Consider the following 16,791-nt stretch of genomic DNA (forward strand, 5'->3'; position numbering starts at 1 on the left):
TAAAATTCTATGTACATTTGGCGGACTTAACACCGGACGGTGTACTCTTACGTAGGCGGTGCATTATTGAATAGAGGAAAAATAAAGTAATACTTGATATATTTATATATTTATGTAATAACATACAATTAGACTAATATAACCATACATAAATAATACATAAAAATAAATAAATATATACATACACATACATAAATAAGTACATAACATATTACTATATAAAACAGCTAGATAAAATAACTGTAATAGAAGAGCAAATATCAATCTATGACTCAAACAGAGTAACCAGCAGGAGAAGTTTAAAGGGAAAGTAATTTTTCCAAGAAATAGATGCAATTTTTTTTTTAATGGATGATAATGGAATGGTAACCCTACCCGCGCTATCGGTATACACCAGAGGGGCACCAGTGAAGGATGATAGGTGAGGATGAAGTAGGTCAGTTAGCCCATCGTGACGAACTCAACAAGAATTGTTCACGATGGTTTACAGGGGGAACCACGTGAAAGTCGATCTGATAGGGCATATTGCTAGCAATGGGGCTATCAAACTCCATTGCTAACAATCCCTTTCCCCCCAGATGCACAATTTGCATTTACCACATGTAGTTCATATACCTAATCGAACTGATTAATCTTAGGTAAATGGATAATGGACTTGACTGAACCTAGGTTGAAAAGATTATAATGAATTTTAATACATAGATAAGCCACTTTTTAGACTATATATATATATATATATATATATATATATATATATATATATATATAAGAAATTGTATACTAATTTATGCTGGAGAAGGCATATATAAAGGGTATAAATAGTTGTAAATTTTGCATATTAAACTGGAAAGGTTTTCCAGCTTAATCTCCGGCATGTAATTACCTTTAGTACTATCTAATTAAATGAATAGTATCAAGATTGCACAGCGTATGGTGAGACTGGTTTCCATCAATAAACATTCTGTTCTATACGGAAATCTTATCCACAATTTAGCAATCAACAGGTACGCTGTGCGAGTACGTGCTCACTCTCGCCCCGGGATATATATTACAAAATATTTAATGTACCGTCATAGTGTGTTACTTAATAAATTATCTATTTTATATCGACGTAATTATGTTTTGATCCAATAACCTATTTGCGTCAATTGACTGCATTTTTACCAACTCCCTAAAAAACAAGTAATGTTTTCTATATCTTTCTGTTGTAAGTAAGACGTCATCGTCATCATTTCATCCATTATTTGTCCACTGCTGGACATAAGCCTCTCCCATAGACTGCCATAAAGAACGGTCCTGAGGCACCTGCATCCACTGACTTCCTGCAACGCATATCAGGTCGTCACTCCACCTAGTGGAGGGTCGTCCGACACTGCATTTAACCGTACGAGGTCGCCACTCAAGAACCTTTCTTCCCTATCGGTTGTCGGTTCTTCGAGCTATGTGACCAGCCTATTACCACTTCAGCTTGCTTGTCCTTCGGGCTATGTCGGTTATTTTGGTTCTTTTGCAGATATCCTCGTTTCAGATTCTATCACGAAAAGAGACTCCGAGCATAGCCCTCTCCATAGCCCCTATATGTAAGTATGATTTGTTAAAATTTAAAAAAGGTTTAATTTATTTTATTGTATACCCTCATTTAATATCGCTATAAGGTTATAAAGAAAATTATAAAGTACACAGGCGAACTTATCTCTTGAAAGGATTTTTCTCAGTCAACCTTGAGAACCCGAACGATGGAAGTGTCTATAGGGTTTGTAAAGCCATATGGTGCATATATAATATGATAAATAGTAAATTACTGCGTGCTGAAGAAGGGCCAAATTAAAAGTACCCGTAACCGGCGAGCGTGTATGAAAAGATTGATGAATGTGGAAGAAGCGAAAGAGGTTTGTTTGAATCGAAGCATTTGGCGTTCCATTGTTTCTGCCTACCCTAATGGGAGATAGGCGTGACAGATATTTATGTATGTATAATAAATTATAATTAATGCCTATATCGTTATTAGCAATAATAAACATATAATTCGATATAAATATACAAATTAATGTTCCAAACCAAAAAAAAGACTTCAATAATTTAAATAAAAAATAAATAATCATCATCTTCCTAGCCTTATCCCAATTATTATTTGGGGTCAGCGTAATATGGTTTTATCCATATTACTAAAGGACTTGGCTTATAGTTTTACAACCGGCCGCCTGCGCTAGCAATATACCCAACCAGATCGACCTCCTCGCGGTTCTCCCTGGAAACTATCATGGTTAATTCCTGATGAATTCATCATGATGAGCTAATTGACCTGTTTTCATTCTCATTCTGGTGCTCCGCCAGCGTATCTCGTTAGCGCAGGCGGGGTTACCATACCATTTTCACCTATTAAAAAAAAACCGGCCACCTGCCTGACTTCAAACTTCTTTGGGAAAAATAAATAATAATAATAAAAAATAATTAAAATAAATAATTTTCTGATAAAATTAGTTATTTTGATTTAAAAACTAAACAACTGAAGCAATTTTTATAAAAAATTCTATGGAACCAATTTGTAAGTATATCCTTTGAGGTAAAAAACAATTTTCTAAATCGGTTTACAAGAGACGCAGTTATGCGGTAATAAACATAAAGAATTACCTTAAACCGAATCGAGAATCTCCTTTTTTTAAAGTCGGTTAAATTATAAATAACGTCCGCGCAACATTCATGTCATTCCGAATATATTCATGAATCGAATTAAAAAGTTGCCTATGTGCTTTTCCATCTCATATACCTACATAGTAGATAGATACAAAATTTCATAGGAATTTATTACAACATTAAAGAGCTAAGAGGTAACAGACTTATTATAATATTTGTAATATAAGTAAGGACGATATAGTTACCAAAGCATAAGTAATATATGAGTAGGTATGTATTTACATAAAATTAGGCAATAATCAATATATTAAACGATGTAATAAATCTTCGCATTAAGCTCGTGACACAACATAAGCAACGTGATCGCATCATTATGTGACAAGACAAGTGTAGATTAAGCCCAGTCTGAGTATTAGGACAAAAGTGGACCTTTTTTTTATATTTTTTATTATTTACTTTACATATACATCTACTAGTTTTAACTCTCGACATTGATCGTATAACACATGTCTCAAACATAATATTTTATTTAAGAAAACTTCGGCAGGGAAATCATTCCACAGCCTAAGCGTTCGCGATAAAAAACCTTTTAAAACGGTACTGTACGTGACCATTTAGGTTCAGAGTGGTGCGATAGTAAAAGATGGCTGTCACCAGTCAAAAATCCGTCAAAAGTTACCTATAATGGTTGAATCCAGACTGAGAAAGAAGAAGAAGAAGATTTAAATTGAATAAAAAGCTCGTGTCGCATCACAATACATGTCAGTGATCATGCAACATCCGCAATTATGTTATTACCCGCGTCCATAAGTAGCCCAAGGCTGTCAAAAGCTGTCAAACAACTGTCACAATGATGTCAAGATTAGCCAATAGTGACCTGTCACAGGCCAGTTTGACCGGTCCCGGCTGGAACTACGGCTGTCACATTCACATCAATGTCCATCATGGTGCGTGCGCTTCAATGGATGCGCGTGCGCAGTGTGCACGTTCGGCAACGGCAATTGATCCATTCTTAGTGATGACGGTTCATCACTAAGAATGGATCAATTGCCTCGACTCGAGTATTTTGGTATTCGTTAATAAAAAAATCGAATCTTGATTATAATCTGAGAATTCAAAGAAATATTCGTATACTTGTGTTGTTATTCAAGTACTTTGTGAGACTCGAGTATTACTTCAATTGATTTCTAAAATTTACATTTTAATAAAGGCAATAAATGTTTCGCTATTTAATCATTTTACTTTTTATAAATAACAGGAAAATTAATAAAAAAAAAAATTAAACAGAATCAAACAAACTTATAATAAACGTCCTAGTATTCGAGTACTGCAAATATTCGAATCCTGTATTCAAATATCGTATATTTATCTTCTATATAATAATTACTAGTGTATACCGAGTACCCTAATACTAATTCGAATCAATACTCGAGTCAACTTCAGTCGGCACGTCACTATCCATTAGACAGTTTGATTTACACTTGATCGTGAAACGTATACCTATTGTCTATGTCAAATTGAGCAATTTCACGCTAACGGCGATGTCCTTACATTTAGTTATTATTTTCACATATAAGGTATTATTGTATACAAAGTTAATAATACTTAAATAGATACCAAGATTGTGAAATTCTAACATTCAACTTTTAAAATACTGAGGTTAAAGTTATTAATAGGTACTATAAATAATTACCATATAATTAGTTTTTACTGAAAACACTGACATTCCACCTCCACATATATGTTATTTTATTACACATATACACGTCAATTTATCATAAAAAAGTATCAGACATTTTCCTTAATAATATTTGAGTAATACAATTTAAATTAGTTTTCAAAATTAATATTATAAGTGCTTATAGATGTATAAGGTATACATATGATTATTTATATATGTTTTACTAACTTGGGCGTTTTTCTTTTTTTATTAGATACATTTCTTGAGCGTAATAACATAGCTACCGTCTTTTTTCTTTACTCCTCTACCCAAAGGTTGTCTGAAAGAGGTTGCTTTAGCCTGAAGACCACCTTTCGTATTTTATGAATATAATATAAATATACATCTTCGTATTATTCTTTAAGTGGTACAATAAAGAGTAAATATTTTTATTTATTTATTTATTTATTTTAACACTTTATTGCACCAACATTACAGGATTTGTTGAACAATTTCCAATAAGTATAGTGTAGTACAAAAGGCGGTCTTATTGCTAAATCTCTTCCAGACAACCTTTGGGTAGAAATAATTAAAGTATAAATAGATAGAATAAATAAATAAATGATAAGTTCTATCCAGCGATTGTTAGTAATGGGATTTATTATTAGCAAAACAGCTTATTAGGTCAAGCTCTACGCGGTTGCTTCGACAGCACTGTAGTTAATTCTTGTAAAAGTCTTCCTAATGTGCTAATTGATCAGCTTTCATCCTCATCTATCATCTCTCACTGGTACCTCGTCAGCGTATACCAATAGCACAGACGGGGTTACCATTTCATTTTTAATTAAGGGAATAAATTAAGTAATCAACCGCATTACTTAATTTCTCCTTTTAATTAAAAATGGAATGGTAACCTTGTCTTCATAGCTAGCAATACAAATGTACACTATCTGGTGGATCATCACATGAAGTTTATTGCGGTTAATTCCTTTAGTAAACCCCATAATTGTATGCCACTATCACAGACGAGCATATCGTTCCATTTCCATGTATAAAGAAATTCATTGTAGTAATAAGATTTTTTTAACATTGTTCTATTAAAAGTAATATTTAAGTATTTTAAATTTTACATGTCTAATTGTGGCGAAATATTTGGACTTATTATTATTATTTTTAATGAGTGATAGTGGCATGGTAACCCCGTCTGCGCTATCGATATACAATGGCGGGGCACCAGTGATAGATGACTAATGAGGATGAAAGCAGGTCAGTTAGCCCATCCTGACGAATTCAACTAGAATTAGCCACGATGGTTTCCAGGGGGATTCACGTGGAGGTCGACCTGACAGAGTATATTGCTAGTAATGGGGCTATTTGATCCCATTACTAACAATCCCTTTCCCCCACTTATTGTTATTATTATAACATCTGTATACTTACTATGTTTCTTGCAAATAAATATTCATTCATTCAATAATGAACTTATACAAAAAATGTAGGTCAACTTGACCCTACATCAATTTGATTATCAATATTACAAAACAATCGATGCGACGTCGAGACTTCAGAATTGTTATAACATCCGTAAATGGCAATGCATTATACATAATATGGGTAATGTAATTATATATCCAATTGTTACATTACACGGCCGACTGCCTGCGACGGGTGCACGCAGAGCTAAGTAAGGAAATCGTTACATTAATTACCACAATTCAATGATCCCACTGTTCTAACGGTGACCGTTTAGAAATCAGGACGTTCGGTTACAATCGGAAGTGTATAGGATATAACATGTTCAGTAACTATTATTTTAATCAACATAAAAAATTTACATTGATACGTTTGAAATGCATTGATTAAAATTCATATAATTTCATATAAAACTGGTATTTAGAATAATTAATGAAGTTCCGGTAAAAAAAATAACGTTGTTAAATTTAATTGCTTGACTCGGGGAAATAACTCGTAATCGTTTATCCGCGTGAAAATTTCGGAAAATCCGTTTTTACGTTAAATATACATTACGTAATATATGTTGCAGCGCCGTGTGGTCCCGGCATAGAATGGGACATCCTTTCATTTTCCATGAGTGTCGTAAAAGGTGACTAAAGGTACTTAATGGCCGAAGAATGGACAGCAGCATCCCTCTTGAAATATATCGAAAAGCCTAATTGCGGTTGCCAACCCGCCTGACAAGCGTGACAATCACTGGTAAAATCCCCCAATAGGGCAATGCCTATGTTCACCAGCGCACAGTTAACGGCTGATTTGTTGATGATGACAGTTTACTGATGATTATACATTATATAAAGAAATCCTGTGCAAAATTTTATTTTTCTAGTTATGGGAACTAGAAAAATAAAGTTTCATTGCTTTCTTATAAGCCAATTTATCCTTTTTATTATATGACTCCTATGTCCTATGTCCAGCTGTGGACGGATGATGACTGAAACGATGATGATGAGCATTATTATGTAAATACAGATAGATGTAGTGAGGGTGGGATATGGCGTGAATTTACAGGCTACAGAAGAGGAACACCTGAGTTCTCAGGAATGGCAACGCATGCGGGGTATCATGGGCGAAACAGTATACTCTGTTATATCCATGGTACTGCTCATGTCTATAGGCGACGGTTACCATCCATTAGGTGAGCCGTCAGTTTGTTTGATATTCTAAGTTGCATAAAAAATATCTAAACTTTTACCTAAATATTTTAAGCTCTAATTATTTGGTGACTAATAATACTGGTACAGGTAACTGTTGGTACATAGACGAGATAAATTCACATTGCTTCCAACAAACTACGCTAAGTGTATCTAAGTTCACATTCCTAAAATTTCTAACACCAATTGAACTAGGTGCAATAACAAGAGAACAATACATATAGCGTATTACCAACCTACGCATTGTCTAATCGGATTATAACAAGGACATTACAAATATTAGGTACAGATACGAAATTAGGAATATAATTTAAACAATGGTGCAAAGACTAATATCAAATTTGAAAATTGCTACATCTATACCGTATATTACTGTGTGACACCGGCATAGAATAGATGACCCCTTCTTTTCCCATGGGTGTCGTAAGAGGCAACTAAGGGAGGGCGAGGGATAGGCAGCAGCGTTCCACCTAAAACATCTTCAGAACCTAACTGCGGTTGTTAACCCGCCTACCAAGCGCGGCAACTATTTACAAAATCCCCCTAAGGGGAGACTTATGAATGAATCAATGAGTATACTTTATTTGCATTATACAATAAATAAACAAGACAATTAATAAATATACCAGATTATTTATATTAATAATATACCAGAGGGAGACTTTGTACAAAAGTCGATTGCGTGGGTACCTCTGTCCCATTCGTATTTCAACCGTATAGCAGTTGTGTTTGCATGGCTGTGTTTCGATTTGAAGGGTGGGATATGGCGTCAATTTACTGGGTATAGAGGAATAACATCTGAGTCCTCAGAAATGGCAACACATGGGGGGTATCATAGGCGAAACAGTATACTCTGTTATGTTCATGGTACTGCTAATGTCTATAGGCGACGGTTACCACTTTCCATCAGGTGGGCCATCAATTTGTTTGCCATTCTAAGTTGTATAAATATATATATATATATATATATATATATATATATATATATATATATATATATATATATATATATATATATATATAAATATACAATTGTATAAGTACCGTAAGGTAGTCTTATTGCTGAGAGCAATCTTTTCAAGACAACCTTAGGGTAACGGATTAATTGTTGTACAAGCAGGTATTGTATAATTAAGAAAATTAATAGAATAAAACATTAAGGAAAATAATTATAAGTATAATAATCAAATTAAAAATAATAATCTATACTTATAACAAATCTGTAGAGAGGTCAATTCTGTACATGAAATATATTTCCAAAATAACTATCAGCGGGTGATTAGTGATCGACACTGATGCCAAAAATGCAATCAGTAAAATTTTTGTCTGTCTGTCTGTCCATATGTTCGTTATAGAAACAAAAAATACTAGACAGATTTTAACGAAACTTGGTACAATTATTCTTCATACTCTTGAGCAGGTTATAGTATACTTTTCATCACGCTACGATCAATAGGAGCAGAGCAGTGAAGGGAAATGTGTCTGTTGCATCAAAACCACTGAACCGCGAGGAAGGACATAGGCTACTTATTTTACGAAAAACAACGGAAACGCGGACGAAGTCGCGGGCAACAGCTAGTGATAAATAATAGTTTTATCTTGATACGTCGTCTGGAAACGGTCTTTTTGATTGGTCTTCTTCTTTTGAAACCCAAACATAGGAAGTAACGGACAAAAATTTAGTAATTGATACGGAAGTAGAAAGTAGATTACGCAGAACGGATTTTATGTTAATAAATATTAATTTATATACATGGTGTAACATAAAAGGCGTAATGTGAACGATCCGAAATCTTAATAAAAAGAGCAACTTTCCCCAAGATGAACGTATAAAAGGTTATTCTCCGTAAAAAAAGACAACGATTTTAATTGTGATAAAATTAATATGGGACACAATATGGAGGGAAGGGAGGGAAAGGGATTCTTAGCAATGAAGCTTGACAGCCCAGTCGCTAGCAATATGCCCTATTAAGTCGACCTCCAAGTGGTTTCCCCTGGAAACCATCGTGAACAATTCTTGTTGAAGTCTGAATGTAAACTTAGATACAATTCTTGGTGATAATGGAATGGTAACCCCACCCGTGCTATGCACCGGTGGTAGGGCACCAGTGAAGGATGATAAGTGAGAATGAAGTAGGTCAGTTAGCCCATCGTGACAAATTCAAAAAGAATTGTTCACGATGGTTTCCAGGGGGAACCACGTGGAGGTCGACCTAATAGGGCATATTGATAGCAATGGGACTGTCAAACTCCATTGCTAACAATCCCTTTCCGCCCGCGTTGGTCGAATTAGCCAGAGTAAGGAGACACAGAGACAAATTACGCAAGATTTAACTTCACACAAATATACCTAACGTGATACTTACGTACGTCTGTCGTCTATTTAACCATTGTCTGCAGTCGTTTGCATGCCAATGACAGCTATCTCGTGGTAATGAGCCTCGTAATGTATTTAAATGTGTAGATTACTACACCTATGACATACATGACATTTTTTTTAATGGCTGGAAATGGCATGGTAACCCCGCCTGCGCTATCGGTATACACTGGCGGGGCACCAGTGAGAGGTAGGTGAGGATGAAAAGGCAGGTCAGTTAGCCCATCGTGATGAATTCAACGATTAATTAGTCACGATAGTTTCCAGAGGGGACCGCGTGGAGGTTGACCTGATAGGGTATATTGTTAGCAATGGGGACTAACCTACCCATTACTAAAAATGGGCTAACTGACCTGCCTTCATTCTCACCTATCATCCCTCACTAGTGCCCCGCAAGCGTACACCGATAGCGCAGGCCAGGTTACCATTCCATTATAATTCATGAAAACAAAATAAGTATTTACTAGTAATCTCATTTATTTTGTGCACAGTACAAATTAATTGCCCACTAGATGGCGTTGTACGAAATTGAAACTCAATATATCATATCACTCAACGCAATATAGCAGTAGCAAACGATTTCAAATAAAACAAATGTTACAGTTTTAACATTGCACTTTTTCTTTATTTTTGTAAGGCCGGCAAAATTTTATGTCGGTCACACATTTAAAATCTTGCGTGAAAAAGTTCTGCGGCGTACGCTGTTCGCAGGGTTAAACAATATAGTCTCGGACGACTTCAAGCGGGTTCCCCGCGGCTCCGGCAATAGGCGGACGAGGAACACCGGGGGGTTTTAGCCGGTAAGAGTCCGGCAGTACCCACATATCTCCCCTCATATCTCTCCATAATATATAGCTTAGTTTATTTTCGTTACTTTCATAGTATACCTACTGTCCTATTGAATATTGTTATGGGGTAAAACAGTCAACATCCAAAGCGTATTTGTATTACAAAAACAAGCTATTCGCGTAATTTATTCTATGGGAAGTCATTATTTAAACAGGAAAATATTCCTACCGTTCCTTCACAATGCATATACGTAAACATTTTGTATATACGTAGGAATTTTCAACTTTTTTTTTAAAACGGCGATCACATTAATCTTAACATTAGATACAAATACGAACTTGCTGTTTTGAAGTATGGTTTAGAAAAAGTTAATAGGTCTTTTATGGGAATTTATGGGAATTATTTGGAACTACCTTTTAATAAGTTTAAAACTGTTATTAAAAACACTTATTGAACAAAGTGTATTACACACTAAACGATTACTTGAATGACAAACGTGCATGGTGTTAGTCGATCATGCACGGGCTTTTGACGACCATGTAATTTTAGACATAGTACATTAAAATAAATACACATAATTTTAACAGACATTTAAAAGAGTAACTGTTGAGTTTCTTGCGGGCTCTTCATAACACAGGTAACAACTTTCATAAAAAATTACGAATAAAAAGTGCTTGTAATAATATAAATATAATCTATTTGGATAAAGATGATTTGAATTTGAATGATTTTGTTATACGAATAATTAGTAATTACTAACTTTACAATTCGATTACAGTAAACAACGAAAAAAAAAGAAAATGATCAGTTCCTGATATATAAAATATACGTAATTAATTACTAAAAATTTATTTTGATAGGCCTCAAAAGTTGCTACTTTTTACTAAAATTGGATTTATTAAAATTGCTTCCCGTCCCTCGCCCTCCCTTAGTCGCCTCTTATTTATTTAATTCTTTATTGCACCAAAAACAAAAACATACAATGACAATTGAATAATTCAAGTGAAGTACAGTAACATAAATATAGATTAAAATATATACATAGAGGTATAAAAGGCGCTCTTATTGCTAGATAAATCTCTTACAGACAACCTTTGGTTAAAAGAGAATAGATGGAAGTGGGTAGGCTGGGCAAGAATGAATTAATTTTTTTTCTTACGACAGCCGCGGGAAAAAAGGGTGGCCTATTCTATAGCGGGACCACATGGCTAAGTCTTCTACTTTACTCGCTGACATGTTACGCTAACGACCCCTAGTATATGTATACATTTACACTATGTTTTTGCCAATAAAGTAATCGGCTTTGATGATCCCCGTTCAATCGAGTAACCCATATAAGTTTAAGTAAGATTGAAACGCTTGTTTTTTTTTTTCGTGGAACGAAATTTTAAATTATGTTTACGATTAGATTGAATAGGAAATTGCCCAAATTAAGTTCCAAACCATTGCCGTTGATTATTTGTTGTATAACATTATAATTTCTCATTATCGGAGGCGGTTTTGTTTGCGCCATTTTCTCTAACGGGCGGAACGCGAGATATTATCGTCTCCATCTGAGCCCGTCTGTTCTCTGACCCGTGGAAACTGGCCAGCGGTGATAGTGAGGTGTAAGAAATAATAAAGAATATGTCACAATAGGTGGAGGGGATTGTTAATTGTTGTTGATTGTAAGACGGACTACAAGTTCCATTGCTAGCAATATGCTCTGGCAGGTCGACCTGAAAACTATCGGGCTGAATTCCAAGTGTATTCATCACGATGAGCTAACTATATTTTCAAGCTTATCTATTATTCCTCACTGGTGCTCCGCCTGGTATATATATATATATATATATATATATATATATATATATATATATATATATATATATATATATATATATATATATAAAATAATTTTACATGTTATCACACTGTTAGCTAAACTCAAAAAAGTACTGCTCTAGGTTCTTAGACTATAATAGAATCAGGGGGTCTACCGTTAAACGAAATTCCGAATTTTCGGACTCAATTTCGTGTTTTTATTCATACGGAGATCGGCCCAGTAAATGGATCTTAACATTTCATTCGTCATGAATCCTACCATAAAAGTCCAAAGGAATGATATTTTAACATCTTTAAACTGTATGTATTATGTAATTTTAACATCATATCTGTATATCGTTCGGGCCCTAAATTTCGGAAAACATTTCATGGTAGGTCCTCAGTATTGTATTCTATTAAAAAAAAAATAAGAAACTTCTGAATTCGATTGTATTTTTTTTTATATTTGTTTCCTCAACTCCATCATTAATAAACAGATTTGGAGATTTTTAAAACTTTTAGATTGGTTCCAAGGGGAACTTCATCAAAAATTCGTTCAGGACTTAGATTCTTAATTTTTTTTTTACCGCGATAAAAGAGGTTTTTTTATATCTATTAATATGTATTAAGTACTCGAATTTCGGATAAGGCCCACTCGGCACATCACTAGCGGTGGTCACTGACGAACCTGCACCACTGACGTAACTGACATTTCATGACCTGTTACGAGATCACGATTGCAGATTCATAATATCCGTTATAATAATATTTTCGTCCCGTTCTCTCGCGCTATGTAAACATGACCCGAAGCAATATCACCATCATTATTTATGTATTTAAATTAATAGATATTTATTTAAATAAATAAATAAATTATCATATCAACCGTTAACAGTCCACTGTTGGACAAAGGATTTTGTCAGTAGTTGCCACGCTTGGCAGACTGATTGGCAACCACAGTTAGCCGATTAACTGTGAAACAGTTGTGTTTGCATGGCTGTTTCGGTTTGGAGGGTGGGATATGGCGTGAATTTACAGGGTGCAGAGGAATAACACCTGAGTCCTCAGGAATAGCAACGCATGGGTGGTATCATGAGCGAAACAGTATACTCTGTTATGTCCATGGTACTACTCGTGTCTATAGGCGAAGGATACCACTTTCCATCAGGTGGACAGTCAGCTTGTTTGCCATTCTAAGTTGTATAAAAAAAAAGATGATACCAAAATTTTTAAGGAGTTTAATACACAAACTCATGTTCACATGTATTACGTACTTTAGAAGAACAAGTCAGGGTTTACAACTAGTATGAAGATACCAGCGTTGACCACAACATAATAAATGACATTAAAACTATTTCATCAACAAAATAACAAGGTTCGTAAGTGACATAACCTTCAAGTCCAGTTATAGACTTGTTGTTTATGGGGGAAGGTTACAGCCTTGAAATTTTCTATAATCAATCACTAGATCCGTAACCATCGGTCAGTCTTGTAACTCTGAAAGTATCTATCTACTTTCATGATAATTTAATTATAATTAAGCACTTAACTAATTAGGAAATGTAATTTTTTTTATACAATTATTAATTTAGAAATTAATTGGGCATCTCCGAATTTAAAATGTGAGTAAACTTTTTTTTTTTATACAACTTTGAATGGCAAACAAGCTGACGGTCCACCTGATGGAAAGTAGTAACCGTCGCCTATATACATGAACAGTACCATGGACACAACAGAGTGTACTATTTCGCCCATAACCCTACATGCGTTGCCACTACTAAGGACAGAGGTGTTATGTCTCTGTAGCTTAAAATCTGTATAATATTTTACCATGGTATGTTAGCTATTAGTGGCGCAATTTATTAATTTTTCTAATTCAGAAATTCACTCATACAAAGTAGCAAAAAAATATTTTTTATTTAAATTGTAACTATCAGATAGTCAAAATAATTTAAGGACACTTTCTACTCGTATTTTTTTTTTGCCATTATGCCAACATTAAAAAAAAATGACAATTTAAAAAATTAATATGATATGTTATTGTCTATGAATGAAAGACGCTTCGTGGCGTAAATATGCAATGAACGTGCAAATAATTACATTGTATTACGCATATTACGCGACGGTTACGATGTACAAACACACGTACAAACCAACGGATCGCCGTGCGCGTCGACCGCGCCGCTATATAGGAAATTTAAATTCATTCACGCAACACTAAAATCACTTGGAAATAGTCGATACGGTAGGAAGTTATTTTGCAACGATTCGTAGCTTATATTTTGTAGTAAAAAATGTCACTTTCATTGTATAATTGTGAAATTAGTAATTCCAACGTATTTTTAATATTGCTTTTTTATTGCTCTTACTGAAACTTTTGCATTGAAACTGTACAATTCTTTTTTTTATATGCTTGGCATAATGAGTAAACTAACTTGGCATGTTTTTTTTTTATCGAAATGACAGTGAAGAATGTAAATAAAAAGCTAAAATAGAAAGGGTCTATTACTACTATAAAATATTTGCCTAAAGCTATATTTATATATATTGATATTATGGCATAATTATACCTATATTACTCTTCCGTAGGTATATATTTATTTTTATTTCTTATTTTTGTTTTAAATAAGATGATGATGATGATGAGAATGATTTACACAAAAAAAATTAGGGAGAAACAGATAGTTTAGCGATAATGTCAACCACTATTGTTTCTTCTTTATTTATTTTATATATATACATACGTACATACATACATACATATATATATAATCGGTTTACATACATACATATATATATATATATATATATATATATATATATATATATATATATATATATATAATCTTAATCTATGATATCTTTATCAATGTCATTCAATCATTGTATTTACTTTGACCGAAAGGACTTGGTTTGAACTCGGATAATTTTTTTAACAAATAATTACTTGTTCATAATTTATATAACATTACATATTAGAGGCAGTATTTCTCATTAATTTTTAATCATATGATGATGACGATGATGGTTTTTGAAATACCATAATTAATAAATGGCATTTCAAAACCATGGGTCCATAATTCATAAAACAGGAATCGTTAATGGTATATAGTACTACTCTTTAAAGAACATAGTTTTAAATTTAGAATTTTCTTTATCAATTACGCGAGCACGCGAATTTTGTATGAAAATTAAAAAAAAAATTTCACTGACATAATGCTTGGGGTAACTATTCCTATTTTTATTCATACTAAAATAATAGTGAATTCTAATGATATTGAAGCATAAGGTAACGATTGCTATGAGACGGGCCATATGCATATTCGCCTCCTATACTTATTAGCAATACTTACTAGTAAACTGGTATGATAATTATATACCTAGTTCATAATAACGCTGTTACAGCGATACGCTGTATGTAATGATATAGATATTAGGTCTACCGACTGTCTCAGAGAAAGTGAATGATTTAACACGATGACTTCTGAAGTTACTTAAAAATCATGACAAACAAATTTTGTCATTTTAAGTATCTATCTAATTATCATTAAATTCGATTTTACATATTTTTTTTTAAAATATGTATGTCATTCTAGTTAACACAAAGCTTAAATGTAAATTATTTAGGATATCAAACAATATTTATTGTAGTAAGTAAATAGTTAAATATATAAATATCTAATTAATTTTTTCACGGTCAGGTTTTATTTATGGAACAATAATTTGTTGTCTTAAAGTTGGCAACTATATCTATAATAAAATTGTCTAAAACTTTAACAATCTGTATAAAAACTAATTCAATGCAATATCAAGTCAAGCTAAAATTCAAATAATTTGCGGTTTAAGTTTTACCCAGATTTTTCTTTTATTAAAATATATACAATATTTTTATATTTCATATTTGATCTTACTAATATTATAAATTTTGAACGTTATATATTTTGTTACTCAATCGTTCTTAATGAATCGTTCGAATTTATTTGAGTGAAATTACAGAAAATACAGATGGGCCATATCCTAAATAAATATCATAGAGTAAAATATGAAAATATTCATACATGCAAAACTGCGGGATGTAGCTAGTTTTCTAAATGTTATACTTATGGTGATGGTGTCGTCATATACCATAAATCCTAAGACGTAGATTATACCTGTATATATCGTTGTCCTTTACTTGGTGCAAGTCAATTTAAACACTTAAAATTAAAATAATTACCTCATTTCCATTTTTAAACACACAAAATAATGTCCGTTACAGCAGCACTGGATTGCACGTCAAAAAAGCGCGCGAACGTAACGTAATAATCGGACGGTGCTCAACGCGACTGCGCGGACGGCGTGCTTTCTCTCGCTTTATAACTTGTGCCGGTGCAGCCTGCAAGCTGGGGGGCCGAAGAAATGAAACCATTTGGCAATGCCCCGCGAATTGTACGATTTTCTTTAAATATTAAATATCCTACGAAAGAAAATTTAATTCGTTCCGGAAGCAGAATTGGCGTTAATTGAATTCATTCGTTTATGAAATAGGAATGGCATATTTATTTATGGGTATAAATTATCATTTTAGACAAATTTTTATATATTTCATAGAGAAACAAAAAATGAGTATAAATCTTAAATGATTTCAATGTAATTAAACACCAATAGATTATTTATTTACGTATATGTACACTAACTATGCCTGTCTCGTATTGATATAAACAGAAGCAACAGATTTTTAAATGCTCTGATATTGTTAAAATAATCGAGACATAGAATCAACTTAAAAACGTATTATTTTTTATTATTACCTACGTATAGACTTTTTTTTTTAATGAATACAATAGATTATGAAAGCTACGTAGAAAAATAACGACGAG

The 16,791-nt window shown here is 33.3% G+C and overlaps 1 protein-coding gene across 1 annotated transcript in view; it reads right to left on the minus strand.

The window, feature by feature from the left end:
- Nucleotides 1–16,271, minus strand: part of LOC113510918 (uncharacterized) — a 38,751-nt gene extending 22,480 nt beyond the window's left edge. The window contains exon 1 of the mRNA XM_052902616.1: nucleotides 16,149–16,271. Within this exon, the coding sequence (XP_052758576.1) occupies nucleotides 16,149–16,159 (11 nt within the window). The 5' untranslated portion in view covers nucleotides 16,160–16,271. The remainder of the gene's footprint in view (nucleotides 1–16,148) is intronic.
- Nucleotides 16,272–16,791: the final 520 nt, after the last annotated feature.

This window comes from Galleria mellonella, unplaced genomic scaffold (assembly GCF_026898425.1).
Source record: "Galleria mellonella isolate WM207_F2 unplaced genomic scaffold, CSIRO_AGI_GalMel_v1 utg93, whole genome shotgun sequence".
Classification (NCBI taxonomy): domain Eukaryota; kingdom Metazoa; phylum Arthropoda; class Insecta; order Lepidoptera; family Pyralidae; genus Galleria; species Galleria mellonella.